The sequence below is a fragment of the Thunnus albacares genome, chromosome 6 (assembly GCF_914725855.1).
Source record: "Thunnus albacares chromosome 6, fThuAlb1.1, whole genome shotgun sequence".
Lineage (NCBI taxonomy): Eukaryota > Metazoa > Chordata > Actinopteri > Scombriformes > Scombridae > Thunnus > Thunnus albacares.
This window is the reverse complement of record NC_058111.1, coordinates 3,505,885-3,527,182: the sequence shown is the minus strand read 5'-3', so window position 1 is coordinate 3,527,182 and position 21,298 is coordinate 3,505,885. Positions and strand designations below refer to the sequence as shown.

The window sequence follows — 21,298 nt, the reverse complement described above, 5'->3', positions numbered from 1 at the left end:
CAATGTTTTTCTAAACCAAAGAAGGATGAATCATCGAAACACTGAGGAAATCATTCAAAGTGATGAAAACATGAACTCAGCTGCAGGAAAACACTGGAAACTGTTTCTCATCTTGTTTTCTGGGAGCAAATTACAGCCAAAACTGTAAAGAGAGAACGACAAGATGTAAAAAGACAAGAAGACTAAATGTCTACAGTGTGACGCTCGTTACACACGACAAAAACGGGTGAAAATGTGATATTTTTAGATTCTAATCACTGTTGGGACAAAAAGCATCCAGTGTGAGAACAACAGTACAGAGAAGGTCGTGTTGTTACCTAAACAAACATTATTCACCCTCTGAGTTCAACTATAAGCTAGATGCTAACGTTAGCATGTTAACCTCCAACAGTTAACATACATGTTTATGTGCTTACAAACAGTCAAACGTTCCTACGCTAACAGTGCAGCACAAGGTCCCGGTACAGTGTTTTCACCGTGTTAAACACTAACATGGTAAAAGGCTTAAATAAAGCAAGTTAGCGTAACATGCTAATGCTAAGTCTGACACACATTGTCTTCCATAGAGCCACGTCACCAGAGTGGATAGTAACACGCTTATCACTTTAAAGGATCAGTCTGGTGATTTTCTATCTTTTTGTTCTTGTCAACAAATGTCAACAATAATCTACTAACAAGTATCGTGTGTGTAGCAAATCCTGTCCAGAAACTATTAAAAACTTAGCTTCGCTAGCTTGTTGTGCTACATATCACAACCTCTGAAAAATTTACAGTGTAGTACAAAGTCCAGAGGTTGTGATATGTAGCACAACAAGCTAGCAAAGCTGCAAACAGAACCTCATTCCTGCACATGCTCAGTAGCGTCTGCATTACACAGAACTACTCTCTGATGACTGAAAACATGATGCTGTTATTAGTCTTTGGAGCCGTTTCTAAACAAACTAACGTGACCAAACTCTTCATGATGAAGGAACATGTCACCCAGCGCAGCGGTGCGGCTCACTGACGTGTTTTTGATAGTTTCTGGACAATAACGGAGGAATAAGATATACCAGGCTTTGATTCACACACAATACTTAGTTAGTTAGTTAGTAGATCAGTTCATGAGATTATTGACAATAAGAAAATAATAGAAAATCACCAGACTGATCCTTTAAATCACAGTTATGGTGTAAACGTGTAATCTGCAGTAACTCAGGTTACAGTCGACTTTCTCCAGTCAGCTGATTTCCTGACGGTCATGTAAACGGTAGATTTCTCTTGGAGCTGAGTTTATAATCAGCCTTTTACAAGTACGCATGTGCAGGACAAAAGACACACAGAGAAAACACAGCGGAGCGACGCGTCCTCTTATTTAAATTAATTTCATCTGAAGTCTCGCTGCACCAGTCGGGGTCAGTTTATGCTCGATCAGAACTAGTTCTGACGACATTTATATCTGTATCGAACAGCAACACGTGAAGGTGGAGCGAAAAGATATTCATAGTGTTGCACTCAGTTGTTCACATGGAAAGTGACATAAATAGTTGAATGTGGGTTTAGGAAGTTACAGAAATGGTCCCACACAGAGGAGGAGGAGGAGTATGACGACAAAGTACTTCTGATGGCGTCTACTGCCGCCTTCAGGCTGCTGCAAACCAGGAAAACAAAGAAAGTGAGAAAGCAGCGTCGTCTACCAGTTCAACTCCGCCACGCCTGCAGAATGAGGTCAGAGCAGGTTACGACATGTAAACACACCGACTGAGACGATTTATTGTACCAACAGAACAAAAACAACCAGCAGTTATGTTCACGAATGCAGGAAGCGTCAAACCGACCTCGCCGCGTCCAGAGAACGACGGCAGAAGCTAAAGTTTCAAACCTTCCGACTAAACTAAAGAGTCCTCGGTTCAACCTGAACCAGGAAGACCGAACATCTGTTGGACGGAGCTTTTAGAGGTAGTCATCCTCACTGGACGGCTCATCCTCATCATCATCGTTATTGTAGTTGTAGTGGTAGTAGTTGCTGGGGCCTTCGCCGGGGTCGTCGTTGTCGTCGTCGCCGCCAACGCCGACGGCCGAACTCTCCCCGGTGAGCTTCGACCCTTCCGAGCTAGCAGAAGGACTGCGGCTCATCCTCCACAGCTGGTGGGCGAAGCTCCGCCCCCAGCTGCAGTGCTGGCCAATAGGGCGCAAGAGCCGGATGAGCTCGGCGGCCTCCTGCCAGTAAGAAGTTCACTTGTTGTGGCCCCGACCGGAGCGCTGCTTGTTCATGGTCGTCAACATCTGACTGATGTAGGAGGTCAGCAGGTCGTCCATCTTGTAGCCCTGCAGGCGTGAGTTCAAGTCAACAAACTTTATTGACATTATGCAAAAACAACAGAATTCTGGTGCGTTTATATTTAAGACTTTACACATATTTACTTCACTCATTTTATAAAGAAGAATAGATAAAACAGAAATAATAAATATCAGTGATAACGAGGTCAGAATCAATAAATATCCATCAATACAAGTACAAAATATAATATAATAGTATAATTGTTGTAGTTTCAGATTATTGCCCATTTCAGAGCCTCAGCTGTTTCATCTGCAGATTATTTCTTTGATAAAAAGTTTAGTGAAGCTGCAACGATTAGTTGATTAATCGATTGACAGAAAATTAATCACCAACTATTTTTATAATCCAAGAAGAAATGTGAAAATTCTCTGATTCAAACTTCTCAAATGTGAATATTTCCTGTTTCTGTTCTTTAATCCTCTATGATAGTAACTGAATATCTTCAGGTTATGGACTGTTGTCGTGGCAATAGCAGGCGTAAACTGTTAATGTAACAGAAAGTTCAGTTTGTCAGAATATAAATGCTACAGTTCATCTATTATATTATATTATATTATAAATCTACAGCTCTTCTATCATATTATTATATTATATTATATATAAATGCTACAGTTCTTCTATAATATAGAAACACTGAGTATGAGTATGTTGACAGGTTCACTCTGTTACAGTTCACTGTGCAGCTCTCTCTCTCCCCCTCTCTCTCTCTCTGTCTCTATGTCTCTCTCTCTCTCTGTCTTTCTCTCTCTCTCTGTCTCTGTCTCTCTCTCTCTGTCTCTCTCTCCCTCTCTCTCTCTCTCTCTCTCTCTCCCCCCCTCTCTCTATGTCTCTATGTCTCTATGTCTCTCTATCAGCAGGTTGTTTCAGTCACACAAACATTTGTTAAAATGTCACTAAGAGATCCTGCTGATAAGATAATGAGATAACAGAAGTCATAAAAGTGTTCTTCAAATCTATTTATATTAATTATTGTGACATTCACCAGACTCGTTAAATGGATCCATATTTTACTCTGAATTCATGTTTTAGGAAACAAATATCTGAAAGTGTTCTGAATGACTGAATATGATCAATAAATACGACTCAGTCATAAGAACTAATAAGAGCTGCACTGAGAGGACGGAGAGTCTTCACAGACATGGTTTGATTCATCGTTAGTGAGGAAGAGGAGAGGTGACAATTAAATCTGGAACGACAGACTTTTGTCTCCTCCTTCTGGCTGTGAGAGTGAAGGGAGGCGCTCGGCTGTGATTGGCTGACACAAGCCTGCAGCGGCTCTCATGTGCACCCTGCATGACAGACACACACAGAGAGGGCCGCTGTGTGTTTTGACAGTCCACCGGCCCCACTGGGATTTGTCCCAGTATGCCCCGATGACCAGTACATACTGGCTGTAACCTACTGTTGGCTGTAAATCAGTGGATAAATTAGCTTGAGCGCCACACAACCTCTGCAAAATGACTTGTTTCACTATCAAAATTTGATTCATTTGGTCCGAAAACGTTTGGAAAATCTAGATGAGCTGCTTGATGAACGGCCAAAACGTTGCAGCTGACGTTCCCGCTGCTATAGAGAGATTTATCTGATGGTGATCGGCTTAATCAGCAACGTTCATTCATATGTAAAAGCTCCACACTGCAGGTTTAATTGTGTATTGATTCAACAAGCCTGTGTGTGTGTGTGTGTGTGCGTGCGTGCGTGCGTGCGTGCGTGTGTGTGTGTGTTGCCGTCACCCACCAGCGACGTCTCACACAGCAGTTTGCTTCCTCTGACCAGGTTGCCGATGGTGATGTGGAAGTAGGTGTTCCCGCTGCTCCAGTTGGAGATCTTGGTGAAGGGATGTGTGGTCAGAATGTCCTGCACACACAAACACACACACACACACACACACACACAGATAAAACAGGCCTACATTACCCACAAGGCCACAGTACAAGTCCCAACAGAACACATACTGGTCCCAGTCTGCGGTTTTCCAACTTAACAATGAGTTTCAACAACCAATCAGAGGTTTGAAGACAAGAATAAGAATCTCTGACTCACGTGAATAAGATTTATAACAGCAAGACGACTAAAGAAACCAACTACTTCAACAACAAACTGCTAAAACTAACAAAACATCAAAAACACGTCTGACAGAATAATGAAGAGAAACTAAATCACAGTTAATATGTAGAGTTCAACATTATATAAACTACAGTCATGGATGTTGTTATTAGAGCCTGACTGATATATCAGCAGCTGATATTATCACACATATATCGGTATCTGCATACATCTTGTCTGATATGGACCGATATTTTTTTTTATGAAGTTATACAGGCAGCATTTTATGTATATTTTATCATTTTTCATAATTCAAGTTTAATATATATGTACAAGTTTTTTTTGTGTGTGTTTTTTATTTATTTATATTGTTTTATAATTATTAAATTCCCAGTGAAGTTTACTGTTTAAAGTTTATTATTAAATAAATTAAAATATCCTCTATCACATATCTTTGTCACAAAGGTTTGATAACCACATCATGAAGGATCATTGAAAAAAACGTGCATTTATGTTTTGTATATATAAGATTATCAGCCGATATATTGATATCGGTATCAGTATCAGTCAGACCCCAGTTACTATGATCTGCTTTATTTAAACCTGCTAACTGATCCTCTGTGACGTTTTAGTCAAATACACTTAAAGTCTGAGAATGAAATGATCTGTAAACAGACGTTAACGTCACAACACAGACGCTCATCTTTAACATGTCTGACCATTGATGTGATTTGCAGGTTTCTTTCATTCCTTCATGTGAATGTGAACCTTTTATCTACTGAGTGAAACTCAATCTGAGGGTTAAAATCATTCAGACGGTTGTTTAGAGGAGTAACGATTATTTCTCGACACAAACCTTGGTCTTGGGGTCGATGAGACTGACTCCGTGCTTGTTGATGGCGATCAGCAGGATTTCTGGGAAGTTTGGTTCTGTGGTTTGCTGAAGACAAGAGAGACAGATGTTTACCTTGTTTATCATCTATCACATTAAAGCAGTGATGTGTCTCTGGTTCAGATGATGCTCGTCTCCCTCTTAAAGGAAAACTTCAACAATTTTACAAATGAACACCAGTCTCAGTGTGTCTGCTGCATACGTGGAAAATGTTGTTTAAACTTGTTCCAAGTGAGAACAAAATCTGATAAACAAGAGTTTATAATGACCTTTCATAATGACCTTACAATATAAGTGATCAAATAGTCAAATAAAGTAAATATCTTCCTCAGTCTTTTTAGTTAAACGTCCCATTTTTTGTTATTATTCTATTTAATACTAAAAAGATTAACTTTGGGAGATATCCACATTATCTGATGAACTCAGACTGCCAGAGCTTCATATTAGCTTCAGATAAACTTTTAAATACTTTTTTTTTTTTTTTTTTGCACAGATTTTGTCCTCTATCTCTTCCATTGTAAGGTCATTATGAAGGGATCTTCTAATGGTCAGTATGAACTGGAGGAATGATTACAGCAAGAAAAACTGGTTTAATGTTCATTTGAGCTCCTGACTGTTGGTTTAAGACACACTTGAAAAACTGTGAACTCGTCCTTTAACTAATGTGCACTGATAGGCAGTTTCATCTGTTGCCATGGAGAGTCACAGTCAGCTCTAGACCGTTAGTTTACCTTTAGACATGAGAAAATGAGAACCGAGTAGTTTCAGCTACAGACAGGAAGTGACATAATCAGGTGTGTTTACCTTCACTTCAAAGAAGGCGGAGCCAAAGGTCGGCCATTTATAGATGATCTTCAGGAACATCAGTTTGGCTTCTTCCCTCGATTTACCAGCCTGCTTGTTGAAGTACGCAACTACAGACTGTCATCACACACACACACACACACACACACACACACACACACACACACACAAACACACACACACACATGCACACAAACACACGCACGCACACACACACAAACACACACATAAACACGCACACAAACACACACACGCACAAACACACACACGCACACAGTATTAATGACCAAATTTAGAGCTTCTTACAGGAAAAGACGATTAATTTGCTGCGTAAAGATTAGCAGCAAACAAAAAAATGATTTGTTTACATCAAACTGATGAAAGAAATCTTTGTTCACATTGTGCATTAAGAATATTGAATATCTGACATTTTGACTATTAATTATTCTTTATAACTTCAACTTTATGTAAAGTTAATATTCAGTATGACAGTCAGTGTTTTATAGTTTGCAGTTTTACTCTTTTCCAGTCGTCCGGTGACAGCTGACGGATGAGATCCTGGGGAACCAGCTCCCGGAGCATCTTGGGAATTGTAGGAAAGTGAGATTTGTCGTCTTCGAACTTGACGCGATAGATGAGCGCCGCCAGCTGGAAAACCTCTTCTCGTGAACACTTGTGGTAACCGCGCAGGTATTTAGGCAGCTCCTGATCAGCAGAGGAGGACGAGAGGAAGATTCAGTGCTACTATAAATAAATAAATATAAATCAGTAGCAGCAGTCCCGTCTCTTAGTATAAACCCCGTTAGACCGACCTGGTAGTAGTGGAAGATGGAGTCGGCGAAGGAGTCCTTCCCCGGAACCGTGTTGGTCCACAACTTCTTCATGAAGAACACCTGATAGGTCAGAGAGGGAACGATTCCTGCAGCGGGAGGATGAAACCCAACATCACAAACACACAGAGGCTTCACAGTCTGTACAGCAACACAAACAACATCCTCTGATCTCAGATCCTCCATTCAAATACAGAAAAACTCAATAAGAAACCCTTTAACAGCGAAAAACAGAAGGAAGTAGATGTTATGTTTACAGAATAGAACAAGAAAGACAAATAACAGAATACAGCATAGACTAAATTATGATGGATTTATAATATATATATATATATATATATATATATATATATATATGAAGAATGTGATGAAGAGGACACAGAGCAACTACACACACATATTACACCAAATTTAAGTTTAGTCCACCCAGAAACTCTGCTGTAACTGTAGCTGAGCCTTCATCATACAAGTCTCAGAACTCCATCAGTGAGGAGTTTCTCCTCTCTGTTCATGTTCCATATTTACAGGTATATGGTTGATTGTTTTTGTCAGGTAACAGAGATTACTGACAGTCTAACACACCTGCGCTGGTTTGACAGGAAACTCAACGATATCTCACAATCTCAGCACATAAAACTGAAAGTTATCTGCATGGCTTTGACACCATTAACTGATACTTGAACAATGTACGCTGAGCCTAGAGGGATAATTATCATTATTATTATTTTTGTTCACCATAAACACAGATTAAATAACTGAGCTGATACTGTCAATAAACAGAGTTGGTTTTTAATAGTTTCAACACAGCTGAAGTTGATTAAGAGACGTCAATCAAGAGAAGTCCAGACTCACAGTTATTAAACAGATTTGAAATTATATTTAAAATGTGTTTTTTACTGGGTTATTTATCTTTTTTTTAGTGTTTACACAAACTAAAAGCTCTTTAGCCGTCCTTACAATTTAACACTGTTAGATTCATTTAAAACAGCAGGCCTGTGTTTACTGTCCATCACTAGAACTGAATATAATATAATAAGATTTACACACTTTAACTTTCACAAATGGTCAAAACTGTCAACTGTCTGGTCACAGGTAGGAATCGTTTTAACGCTGACGACAAAATACTGACATGAAACTGGACTCGAGGATATTTTCACCTCAGGAGAAATAAAAACTGGACGCAGATACAAACCGTCTTTAGCTGGTCGAGATTTCTTGATCCAGTCTGTTAAATGTCTGACAAAGTCAAAGAAGAAATCTCCCTCTGGCACACTGATGACCTGCAACACACACACACACACACACACACACACACACACACACACAGGATCAATAAACACAGGATCAATAATGCTGTAGCATCATTAAATAAAAGGAGGACAAAGGAAATTAGCAATTAGCATTAAATAAAGACAGAAACACCTGAAGGAAACATGACTAAAGACAGATTATTGATTAGTTGTTTGGTGAAAAACGACGATCAGTGTTTCCTAAAAGTCAGAGATGCAACTGAACATGTTTTGTTTTGTGGACAAAACAAAACATGTTCAGTTGCATCTCTGATATTCAGTTTACTGTCACAGAGACTAAAGAAACCAGAAAATATTCACATTTAAGAAGCTGAATCAGAGAATTTCTTCTAAAAAAAGACTCAAATCAATAAATGAAGTCGCTCCGTTATAAAGTCCAGTGAAGGTAATATTCCACCCAGCATCTCCTCCTGTTCTGACCTGATGAAGCTGAATTAAAAGCAGATTTTCAACATTTAATTTGAACATTTAACAAACAGTCGTTGACCTCTGACCTTGTCTGAGATCTTGACGAAGAGGCTGAAGCCTTCAGGAGATTTGAGCAGCAGTCTGGTCGAGATGTTCTGGCAGAAATCCTTCGCTTTGGTGCTGGACTCCACCTCAAACGCCTGCCAGTGAGAAATGCACGCTCAGCACAAACCAGCCCAGTTTATAACATATAGAATATATATTTATACGTGTGTGTGTGTGTGTGTGTGTCTCACCCAGCAGACAGAGTGTGTGTGTGTGTGTGTGTGTGTGTGTGTGTGTGTGTGTGTGTGTCGGACCTCGTCTGTGTCGTCGGGGAAATAAACTTTGTGGAAGATCTGGGTCGTCTTGTGTTGGATGGCCTCCACCTCCACCAGATGAGGAGGGTACTTCCTAGATCCGTTGCTGTTACCGTGACAACCATGACCAAAAAAAAACAGTTGTGAACAGTTGAATTAAAGAGTGATTTTCCTTCTCAGATAGTAAAACTCCACAGTAAAGTCACAAGAAAGAAGATGAAAGCAAAGAAAATCATCAAATCATCTCGAGGCCCCGTGTGGGGTCCAGACCCGCAGGTTGAGAACCACAACGCAGTTAAACCTGCTGCACATGAAGCTCCACTGAGATTCAAAGTGAAGTATTTTCCTCTTTAAAGGCAGATTTTCTACTGCTGACATCATTTTAATGTTCTGGAAAGTTAATATTGTTTAATATGTTCAGCATTGATGAGGCAGCTCGTACGTAAAGGTGAATTAAATATTATGAACTGAAGTTACAGATGTTGAAGGAGATATAGATGCAGATCTATAAATTACGTGTCTGTGCTCTTTTGAGGAAGCAAAAAGACGTTTACATTTTATATTTTTTAATTAAAGATATCGAAACCCAAAGTGCTCAATGTTAAATTAAAAATACACTGTATAATACATTTTCACATGACAAAATGTGAAATTGTGACATATTGTAAACAGTTTTTCAGTTCATGGAAAGTTATTTTATCTCGATTCTTTTCACAAGTTAATTGAGGATTATATTATTTATTTTATTTTAGTCCTTTTTCTAAAGTTTTTTTTGTCATAAGGTCAGTCAGCTACTGCATGTGATTGGCTGTCTGCTCATACAGACAAAAGCAACAGCCAATCACGTGGCTCTGCTGTTTGTTTTGATTGACAGACGAAGACTATGTGATTAAAAGCTGAATTATCAAATAAAACGATCATTATGTCGTTTATTCAATGATCATTTTTATCTGTAAACTTTGTGATTTCAAGACTAAACATGTCACCTGACAAACACAAGAGATCAATAACCGTCAGACTGGACTCTGCGTTACCGTAGCGATTTGTGCAGCCTCTGCATGCAGTCTCCAGACAGCGGATGATGTTTCTTGGACTGGAGGAAGCGCTGGATGTGCGGCAGCAGCACGTTACTGGGAGGAAACAGACCAGTACACAACCACAGCAGCTCCCAGCCTTTCTCCTCACTGTACCTGCAGCAGCAGCAGCACCACACTGTTCAGATACTAAATATGTAGAGTTATAACAGATAACACAGATTTTATAATAGTTCAACTATATCTGTCCTATTTTTATATTTTTTTCAAGGTTAAAACATTATAAACATGATAATATCTCTTTAAATATGTTAGAAAGCCCGACATATTTATATAAAGTGTATAAACTTGCAGAAATCAAGAGTTTTTTAAGTATTAATAATGTTTGTTAAATAAAAACCTAAATAACTGCACTGATCAGACTGATGGCGTCAGTTTACACACTTGACGTGGTTGTCAGTCAGCTGTTTGATGATCTGACAGTAGATCTCGTCTTTCAGAGGTTCGGCCTTCAGAGCTCCTTCAAAGATCTGATCCGTCAGCTCGTTGACGGAGCGCGTCCGTTTGGATGGGTAGTCGCCCATGTACTTCATCATAGGTGGGACAGACGTCAAGGAATAAAACAACCTGAATGAGTTTGTGTTTAATTTAATTCAAATTCATCAAGCTTGAGAGTCCAGAACAGAAAGTTTATTAAAAAAGCAAGTTCAGAGACTTTCTACCTGCATTCTGCTGCTTAGTCATAAGACTTATAGAAACGTGTTTGTTTTGTTTTTTATACAAAGTTTCTGTTTCTTTTCTTGTGTTTGTTTGCATACACAGAACATCAGCGGCTCCGTCCATCACTGCATGAATAATGCAGCTTTGGAAACGCTGTGAAGATCTGTGATAATAAAACATGTAATTAGACAATAACCTGTTTACAGTTTAATTCTGTGTCTCAAATCACATAATTCTGTACTTACACTTAACATTTTGACTGCTTAAGTGTGTTCACACTGGAAAAAATGCACTTAAAACGTTCAAAAAGTTGAGTGTGGAACTATGGACACTTCTCGCCTTCGATGCTCGCCACCTTGGCTGCGTAGCAGAAGGGAGGGACCACTGACTGTAAGTTATACATGTGTTTTTTAGCACTAAGCACCACTATACTGTTGTCGGATATAAGCCATCAGTATGTTTATTGGGTTAATTTAACAGTCTGTAATGATTTGGTAGCACAGACAATAACGTTAATGCTAACGCTAGCTAATGCTAATTTGCCATCGTCATTTCCGGTAAGTGCACGATGGCCATGTTTGATTTGAGACGACACTACCCAAGTAAGTAGATAGTGAACACAGTGTACTAACTGAAGTATGTGATTTGAGACACAGCTGAGGTTAAGATGTGTTTTTGTTAAAATATCATGAGGATAAACGTGGGATCACATGGTTAGCAGATGACATACGTGCTCAGTTTTTGTAACCTCGATCTTACTTTTTTGTTTTCTTTTTTTGTGTTAAAGCAAAAGCATTAAAAATATTGTAAAACATAATGAAATTAAATCATGCAATTAAAACAGTCTGAAGTAGTTGAGCTGGCAAACCCAGACAGTAAGTTTGGCTTTGTTATCCAGGGTTGTCTGGGTCACATCAGCTGTTTAAAGGATATCTATGAAGGACATGCAGGCGTCCTGAGCGAGCTCCTCGTGGTTGACGACCTTCTTCAGCAGCGGCAGTTTGAGCGGCTCTCTGGTGCAGCTCCACATCTTGTCCTTCCCACGATTCTTAGTGACCATCACCCTGCTCAGGGTGTGTTTGGGAGGAGGTCTGAAGAAAGCAGGCGAAGGTAGTGTCACTTTTAACACGACTACATGTCCATCAGAGTTAAGTTCAGGTCAAAGACGGACATTTATCTCACAGTAAAAACATACATGTGCAGGACGTTTCACAACCTTTAGTGTGTGCGTCTGTGTGTGTGCGTGTGCTCGCGTGTGTGTGTGTGTATGTGTGAATGTGTATGTGTGTGTGTGTGTGTGCGTGCGTGCGTGTGTGTGTGTGTATGTGTGTGTGTGTTTGCGTGTGTGTGTGTGTGTGTGTGTGCGTGTGTGTGTGTGTACCTGAAGTAGTCGTAGGAGAACTCCTCCAGCGTGTACGGCTTCATTCTGTCGTCGCTCTCCGGCATGACGAGCTGTGAAACACGGACTGACTCCTGCCGCTGGTCTGGCGTCATGGTTACCAGCGCCTGATTGGTTGGATTAAGTCATCATCATCATCATCATCATCATCATCATCATCATCATCATCAGATTAAACTGTTACAGCAACATTTCACAAGGTTTTTAATCTCAACATGCTGACGTTTTTCATTTAGCATGTTAGCTTGTGGACAATTAATTTATAATGTTTAGCATGTTAAGACAATAACATGCTATCATTAGCATGTTAACGTGTATTCTTGGGTTCCAGTGTACATTTTGACCTGTTGGTGTCACTCGATGAATTCACATTTAAAAAACACAAAAATACAGTATTATTCTTTGAGGGAAAAGAAACCAAAACTGGAAGAACTTTTTTATTTTAGTTTTCTTTAATTTTATTACTCTGTAAAATGTATTTATGGTTAATGTGTAAAAAAAACTTCTTTTTGTCTGTCTGACTAATATCAGATCTCTAATTTTTTTAGGTTGATTCTCTAATCTTTCTGTTTCCTTGCACTAAGCTGGTTTTAGCTGTTATGGATATTTGTCCTTATATCTTTTGAGAAAATAATGGGAAAAAATGACAAATAATCAGATTCTAAAACTACTAAACTTCAGGTAGAGTTTGGTACATTTCTACTGTCAGCGCAGCTTCAGTTAATAATAATAATAATAATGAGAAGAAGACGTCAGTTTTCATTCTGCTCAGCAGATTTTCGAGGGTAAGAACTTTATATTTGAGTGATGTATAAAAGTTCTCACCACTATCTCTTGCTGAGGTCGGGTCATGGTGGGGAGGACGTAGACGCAGTCGGCCGGGAAATCTCCTCTCTGATTGGTTCGTTCGTTGATGCCGTGCGCCCAACCGGAGTTGAGGACCTGCTCGCCGGTGTCCTGGTCCAACAGGATCAGATCCCCCTTCAGGAAACTCAGGAACGTGGACTGTTCCCCAACTAACAGAAACACAGTTTAGGTTGTACTGAGGTGAGATGATTAACTGGCCGATAAAATGTTTTAAAGCTGCAACTAACGATTATTTTCACTATTGATTAATCTTGTTTGGTGTTTAAAATGTCAGAAAATGTTGAAAAATGTTGATCATTGTTTCCTAAAACCTGAAGATACTCAGTTTACTGTCATAGAGGACGAAAGAAACTAGAAAATATTCACATTTAAGAAGTTTGTTCATAAAAAAAATGACAAAATGATTAATTGATTATCAAAATAACGACTAATTGTTGCAGCTTTAAACTGTTTTTTCTTGTCTTTTATACTCAGGAACATTATTTAAAGTGTAGAACATTATTATAAATGATTGATGGAAATCTCTCTAACATATAAAGTCCTCAGACTGATGTTACAAACTGATTCAGTTCAACTATTTTAATGTGAACATTGTGTTAAAGGCTTTAAGCAGCAAACCGGTTCTCAACGTTACAGCTGTTACTGTCTGTCAGCAACACTTAGAAAGGCCGGCCAATGGATGGCAGCGAATGTGACGACACACTAGAGTCCACTGTGTTGGTTGATGTGCAACTAAACCATTAAAACCCCCATGCATATATATATATATATATATAAGAAAACAGCTTTTGAAAGGGTTAATAATAATAATAAAGTAGATATTTTTTTTTGCATATTTTCATTCTTTCTGTCAGGAAAAAAATGTCTTCTTCTGTTGCACTTTGTAAATTTCATCGTTTTAGGTGTAATTAATGTATTTGACAGGTAGATTTTCAGGAAGTATCTACACACTAACACTGAGAACATACGACATATTTTTGTATTTTAACTGCAGAGTTAAGAATTTTTGTTTTGACTAAAGATTCCCTCCAGACAGGTTTTAAAATGAATATAAAATATTTTACTTTGAATAATAATTTATGTCTCGTATCAAAAAAGTTAAATTATCTTTTTAAAAAATCCTTAACATATCATCTTCTCCTCCTTCTTCTCATTAAATATTCCAGTAAATCGCGCCGTCGTGTTTCATCTCCCCTCAGACACAAAGAAACAGACTTTTATTTTGAAATAATGTTGTCTGGTTTGACTCTTCCTCCTTACTGGGGTTGGGGTTGTCCTGTAGCGCCACCACGAACTTCGACCTCTTCCTCAAACCTTCCAGGAAGGTCACCACCAGGTCGCGGATGTCCTCGGCGTTGTTGGAGGTGAAGGTGTACTCGTCTCCTTTAATGGTCGCCAGAATAAAACTCTGACCCTGCAGCTTCCCTCCCCTAAAACAACAACAACAACAACAACAACAACAACAAGTCCTCCAAGTTAAACAACAAACCACCAGACGGAAACACATCAACGTTTTCTGATCTGACGTTCAAACAGGCGACTACATATCCCAGCATGCTTCACCTGCTGCTGGAAACCGCAGTGATTTCTGGGAAGGAGAGTTCTAGGAGGACCTGCTCCTGCTCGTCTACAAAATAAACGCCGGTCCAGTTGACGGCGACTATCAGGTCGTTTTTCGGCAGGCTGGGACCTGAAAGGCAGAAAGACACAGAGAGAGAAGGAAATATGTTTATATTTATTAGGAAAGTTCCTGAATATGATGTTTAAATTAATTCCAATTAATTTAAAGTGTGAGCTTGTTTTACTGTAGTGAACATCAGTGAACAGCAGGTCGTCTGAATATAAATGTCTTTTGTGTCGTTATAAATTACAGAATAAAGTGTAACTAATATGGAGAATAATGCTTCCAACATACAAATTAATATTAACTTGGGTTTCAATGATCTTTGTCAGTCACATTTTGTGGTTAAATACAATAAAGAAGTCGTCACTTTGGATGTTCACACTAAGAGGAAAACATTAACGTTTAAAAGGATTTTTATCCTGATTTCACGTCATAATTTATTTAAAAACTGTAAATTTCCTGCAGCGAGACGTCAACAGTTCACAGTAATGAAGAAAGTTCAGCTACTGGAACAGAAAGTAAAGAGAAAAATGAGGTGACCGTCCAAAGCAGGTGTTAAATAAAAAAAAAAAACACGTTTTCATGAAGGAAAATAATAAGTAAAATAATTATGTGCTAAGAAAATGCAATGCAAACACTTTGTCTTAATTATTCCCTAATCGCTAAAATCCCAAATTCTCTAATAAAGTTGTTATGTGTCTATCAGATTTATTTATTTATTTATTTAGTACATCCTCATCACACGTTAAAGGTGTGAAAGAGGTCGTAGAGTCTCACCTGAGAACTTGAAGGCTTCGTAGAAACGAGAGAAGAGCAGAGGCCACTTGTGTCGAGAGAAGTCCACAACTTCCTCCTTCACCTTCTGAGGGTCAAACCTCTTCTGGGTGTAAATGCCCTGAGAAGACACACAGAGAAATGAATTATCTACAGTATGAGGTGTCTCGGTGGCAGATGACGGTACATGAAATATGTGAAAGTTGTTCTTTTCCTGCCACCAATAAGCACAAATACATTTTTGGATTTTTAAACAAACCTCTAAAGATATTATTATTGAATTTGAGGCCTGAAAACATTAACACTGAAAGTTCTCCTCTAGATAGATTCACTGGGAGGACGCTGGCGTGACTTTTATCCCAGTGACGAGCACCTTTTTGTGGGCGGCCATGATGAAATGAGCCCATTTCTCCACCGTCCTGGAGGTGCTGATCTCTCTGTCGGGGATGTAGGACGGGATGAGGCTCAGCAGGCGCTCCAGAAGGATCTCTGAACCATAGTCGACGTAATACTGCTGCGAGGCCAGCTCTGCCAGGTCATCCTGAGGGAGGAGAGAGAGAGAGATACTGGTGAGTCCGGACTCTAATAATAAGAGTGATATTAATAAATGTAGAAGGGAAATGTGGGTAAACAGGCAGAAAAGGCAGAGAAGGATTTTTTAGACCTGAAACAACAGAAATATGGACTGTTTGTTTATTTCTGTCCACCAGGGGGCAGAAGACACAACATTAACCTATTAGCACCTCATAAAGTTATTATAGCCAACGTGGTAGCAAACATTTACACCTGCAGCAGACACAGAACTACAGTATAGTGGTGTGTTAGTGTCCATCTGATACATGTGAGACCAATATTCTAGTTTCCTTCTGTGTCTAGTTTGGTTTCCATCAGCTATTTAGAGAAACATCTGTCTCCTCAGCTGTTAAGATGTTCCACTGGCTTCACTAGATGGAATAAATGGAAATTTAGAAGAAATCTGGGCGATAAAATAAAGTGAAGTGCCAATTATTATAATCATTATAATCATTAAACTCAATTGTGTTGCATGATTTGTCAAACTTCACTACAAATCAATCTGATTTTTCCCAGAGGGATTTATGAAAAACATGAACTAATCTCGTCCTTTCTGTGCATGTTCTTCCCGGGATTTTAACAATTGGGAAATTACAGGAGTCATAATCAGTCAAACATGAACACATCAACATGAAACACACACTGATATCATTCAGTGTGACTTTCCCAGGATATCATCATCTCTCACTACTGTAAAACAGTCCCATTTAGGCCCTGAGCCCCAAAGGGGTGAAGACCCTATTGTATTTTGTGTGTTTGTTTCTTTATTCTTCTTCTTCATCTTCTTCTTAATCTTCTTTCTTTATTATTACGCCACTTCAACCCTTAATTTGACCCCCTAAACATGCTCAAAAACTCACCAAATTTGGCACGCACATCAAGTCTGGTGAAAAATTTGATAAAATGTAAAAATTATCCCCCAAAGTGCCAAAATGTGCTCTATAGCGCCACCTATGTATCTAATATGGCCGCCACGGCCTGTAGGAATGTCGTAGAGAGATCGAACCAAAACTCAAACTCACCAAGACCTACAAATCATATGTTGACACCCCTGACCTAAATCCAACAGGAAGTCCGCAATTAGCCTTTCAAAATAAGACTTTGCCCCGATTTTGGCCCCCGAACAAACGTTATCTCCTCCGAGGGCGTTAATGGTATCGGCTTCAAACTTTAATGCATGACTTATGACACTGTGCTGAACAACAGTTGTTAAAAACTTTGTAATAACTCGAACGGTTTGGATTTTATAAGCCCTGAAAGTTGCAGTGCCACATCACACTTACAATGTAAAACAATAGGGAGGCAATCTATGGGCATGTCTGACAGGATGTAAAATAAGAAGCAGTCACCCTGTCGCAGCGGTATTCTCCGAACTTGACGCCCCTGACGGTTTGCTGGTAGATGAGGTTGGTGGCGACCTGGTCGTCGGCGGGGCAGTGCCACGGCGTGAAGATCTCCTTCCTGAAGAACAGCCTCCAGGGGGCGTTCCTCTCCTGGGCTCCCTGCTCCTTCGCATACTGCTCGCACTGCGACACGGCGTCCATCACGTGGTCGTTCCCGCTGCCTAAAGAGGAGACCTGCAGGTGGAAACATTTAATGACACTTCTAACAATCATTATTTTACTGAGTTTCCTTCACAAGCATTTTAAACAATCTTAAAATTAGGAGCTTTTGTCCAACTTCTTCAGGCTCTCTGAGGGTTAAAGTCTTGGTTTTAAGGTCGTCCCACCTTGTCAAAGAGCGCGATGTAGAGCGAGAAGCCGAAGCGGTCCCGCAGGTTGATTTTGTCAGACAGGGCGTTGCAGAGCTCCTTGGCCGTGGTGGCCGAGTCCGTCAGCAGCGTTTTGGTCGTGCCGTCCATGAACGTCACCGGCAGCATGATGGGTTTCTTTGACTTGGTGGCCTGGAAACAGATTTCAGAGCTTTAGACGACTTGGTTTCCAGCTGAAGAGCTTGTTGACCGACGCCGCCAGTGTAGGAATAATAATATACTGTTGTATATACAGGCATTCTCAGGTTATCAATTAACAGCTGTTAACAACTTTAAACAGGATTAAAATAATGTCTACAACATCTGGCTGTGTCACATTTCAGCTCCATCACAGCTGCTGGAAACGATTGGCTGCTAACTGGTGTGATCACTATTTATATATTTATACACTATTGTATATTCACTATTTATGCTGGAGAAGATCACATCTCTCTCTGAAATGTGGAAATCACATGTGTATGTATATAAATACCTGTATTTAATAGCTTAAAACTAATATTTAATTCATTTGGGACCGACTTGGTCACATATACATGTATATATATATATATATATATATATATATATATATATATATATATATATATATGTGTGTGTGTATGTATATACATACATACACATATATATATATATACACATATACATATATATATACATATATATATATATATATATATACACATATACATATATATACACACACACACACACACACACACACATACATATATATATATATATATATATATATATGTATATATGTATATATGTATATATGTATATATATATATATATATAGAGAGAGAGAGAGAGAGAGAGAGAGAGAGAGGTTAACAGCTTTACTGCATCTGAGATGAGTGATAACAGAGAAAGTTAGAAGCAACAATAGGTTGTTATAATCAAGTAAAGCCACAAATCATCTGTTATCACATCTAAACGAGCTGCAAACATGTACAGTTGTGCTCATAAGTTTACAAACCCTGACACAATCTGTAAGATATGAACCATTCATCGTGTCTGTAGTTGGTCTCATCACTACAAATAACTTTGTTCCAGAAGTTTTGAGGTTTGTGTAGTTGCTGTTTGGCAGATTGTTGGCAGGCTGTTTCGTGGCGTTGGCATAATAACAGCTTTTTTCTTGACCATGCAGCCCATTTTTACCATCTTAAAAAAACCCACATCCAGCTTTCAGCTGAAGTTGCATGTGGGTTTTTCTTTGCAACCTGAGCAATTTTTCTGGCACTTGTGGCTGAAGTCTCTGTTGTTCTACCTGACTGTGACTCCGTATCAACAGAACCCTTCGTTTTCCACGTCTTCATCAGAGCTTGAACACTACTGATCGGTCTTTTTATATCCTTTTACTGGTTTATAAAGTTGAACTCCCTTTTCTCGAAGGTTGTTTTGTTTTCCTTGTGGCTCAGTATCCAGTAAAGTCAGAGCAGCCCTGGATGAAATGTGCAGAAACTCATTGACTATTTATACAAAGACACTAATTACAATCAAACAAGTCACAGGTGTGGAAACTTACCCTTCATATCCATTTAAACCTGTGTGTCAACGTGTGTGTATATTATCAGGTCAAACATTCAAGGGGATGTAAACTGTTGATCAGGGTCATTTTGGTGATTTCACCACTATCATTAAATAAAACAAAAGTTTTCAGCATGATCAGTCATATTTTCCTAAAAAAACGTCCGATATTTCACAAATTCTACCAGGGTCTGTAAACTTATGAGCACGACTGTATGTATGCTTGTAAAACTCTGAGCTCTGATATAAATGAGGCTGCTGATAGTCGACGTAACACTGATGGTGTAGATAACGAGGAACATGATGTTTAACACGGAGGAACTGAGGGGAAAAGTGTGTGTGTGTGTGTGTTTGTACCTGCAGCTCCAGCCAGGATGGAGGTTGAGTTCTCGTCCCATTGACGAAGGTTCGTCTCAGTCTCTCTTCACAGTACGGAGCGTAACCTGGCGGCCCGCTGCTGATGAAGTTCCTCAGATACTACAGGTTCAAAAAACAAAAACAAAAGAAGTTCCACAGATATAAAAAACACAAAAAAAACAACAACAAGTGACAAATACATCTGTTGCTTTCTCACTGAAAAACAAAATACTTCCTGCAGTGGAATCCTTTCATGATCTCTGACCTTGACGAACTTGTCCGACGGAGCGAAGCAGCCGACACATAAAGAGATGAGGATCCAGCCGCGAGCGTGAGAACTCTTAGACGGGTTCTGACTGAGCTGCTTACAGATCTGACAGTAGATCTCATCCCTTACACACACACACACACACACACACACACACACACACACACACACACACACACACACACACACACACAGATTATAGGTACAGGTTATATGTTATAATAGATGCCTCCCTATCATGGACTCGTCTTATAGACTTTATTAGTAAGAAGATGCAGCAGCACATTTATCTTCTCTGTAGACTCAGGTCTTCAGGTCTTTTGGAGCCAGTAGAAAGATTATGTTTCTGTTTTTTAAATCATTATTCAGAGTCGTGCTGCGAATTTGTGCGTTGTGTTATTGACCAACCTGTGGTGCACTGCTTACAAGTAGCTCACTACAGTAACATGCTCAGACCTGTTAACAGCATCTCTTCTGTTTTACCAACTTCTGTCCTCTAACAGATGATTTAATCCTTCAATTCAAACAACAAACAGACTGAAGAACTCTTTTATATCATAATATATAATATGATCAAATCCATCAATCATCTGCAATCTAAATGATATCAGTTAATTTGATGTACTGATACATATAATCATTTGATGTCATTGATATTTATGTAGGTTTAAGAAACTACATTTTGCCAGTGACGCTTCGTGTGTGTGTGTGAGTGTGTGTGTGTGTCTGTGTGAGTGTGTGTGTGTGTCTGTGTGTGTGTGTGTCTGTGTGAGTGTGTGTGTGTGTGTCTGTGTGTGTGTGTGTCTGTGTGAGTGTGTGTGTGTGTCTGTGTGTGTGTGTGTCTGTGTGAGTGTGTGTGTGTGTCTGTGTGAGTGTGTGTGTGTGTGTCTGTGTGTGTGTGTGTGTGTGTGCATGTGTGTGTGTATGTGTGTCTGTGTGTGTGTGTGTCTGTGTGTGTGTGTGTGTGTGTGTGTGTACCTCAGTGCTGGTCTCAGGATCCCGTTGCCGATGATGAAGTGAAGTTTCTCCAGGTTGGATGTCGGTCGGTCCTCCAGCATGCTGTTGCCATGGAGACCGTACTCACCATCGTTAAGGCGCTTTGTGACCTGAGATACATCAAACAACAAGCCATGTAGAGATGAAACTATCAGAAAGTCAGTTTTTACCCCCCCCCCCCCTCTTCTTCTTCTTCTCTGTGTCTGTGTCTCACCTCCTCAGTGATCTTAGATTTCTTCTTCAGGGTGAGGGACACCAGTTTGTGTCGGACGCTGTTCTTCTTGTGGCTGTCGGAGTGAGACGTCTGGAGCTGAGACAAGACAGGAAACACAGACTAATCAGAGATGTCACACACACAAGACATAAACACTACGACCCGACTGAGGTACAGCTGCCTTTAAACCAGAAGTTCCAGG

At 39.5% G+C, this 21,298-nt stretch overlaps 1 protein-coding gene across 4 annotated transcripts in view; it reads right to left on the bottom strand.

Moving 5' to 3' along the window:
* Nucleotides 1-1,729: 1,729 nt before the first annotated feature.
* Nucleotides 1,730-21,298, bottom strand: part of myo7aa (myosin VIIAa) — a 76,921-nt gene continuing 57,352 nt past the window's right edge. For all 4 annotated transcript variants that reach the window (XM_044355225.1, XM_044355223.1, XM_044355226.1 and 1 more), the window contains 24 exons: nt 21,097-21,192; nt 20,865-20,992; nt 19,884-20,010; nt 19,619-19,738; nt 17,690-17,863; nt 17,310-17,537; nt 15,761-15,928; nt 15,391-15,508; nt 14,553-14,679; nt 14,250-14,419; nt 12,948-13,138; nt 12,105-12,229; nt 11,657-11,814; nt 10,448-10,601; nt 10,004-10,159; nt 8,970-9,075; nt 8,697-8,810; nt 8,085-8,172; nt 6,875-6,981; nt 6,582-6,767; nt 6,063-6,179; nt 5,223-5,306; nt 4,058-4,177; nt 1,730-2,307 (listed from right to left, as the gene is read on the bottom strand). In XM_044355225.1, coding sequence (XP_044211160.1) covers nt 2,215-2,307; nt 4,058-4,177; nt 5,223-5,306; nt 6,063-6,179; nt 6,582-6,767; nt 6,875-6,981; nt 8,085-8,172; nt 8,697-8,810; nt 8,970-9,075; nt 10,004-10,159; nt 10,448-10,601; nt 11,657-11,814; nt 12,105-12,229; nt 12,948-13,138; nt 14,250-14,419; nt 14,553-14,679; nt 15,391-15,508; nt 15,761-15,928; nt 17,310-17,537; nt 17,690-17,863; nt 19,619-19,738; nt 19,884-20,010; nt 20,865-20,992; nt 21,097-21,192 — 3,255 coding nt within the window. In that variant the 3' untranslated portion in view covers nt 1,730-2,214. The remainder of the gene's footprint in view (nt 2,308-4,057; nt 4,178-5,222; nt 5,307-6,062; nt 6,180-6,581; nt 6,768-6,874; nt 6,982-8,084; nt 8,173-8,696; nt 8,811-8,969; nt 9,076-10,003; nt 10,160-10,447; nt 10,602-11,656; nt 11,815-12,104; nt 12,230-12,947; nt 13,139-14,249; nt 14,420-14,552; nt 14,680-15,390; nt 15,509-15,760; nt 15,929-17,309; nt 17,538-17,689; nt 17,864-19,618; nt 19,739-19,883; nt 20,011-20,864; nt 20,993-21,096; nt 21,193-21,298) is intronic.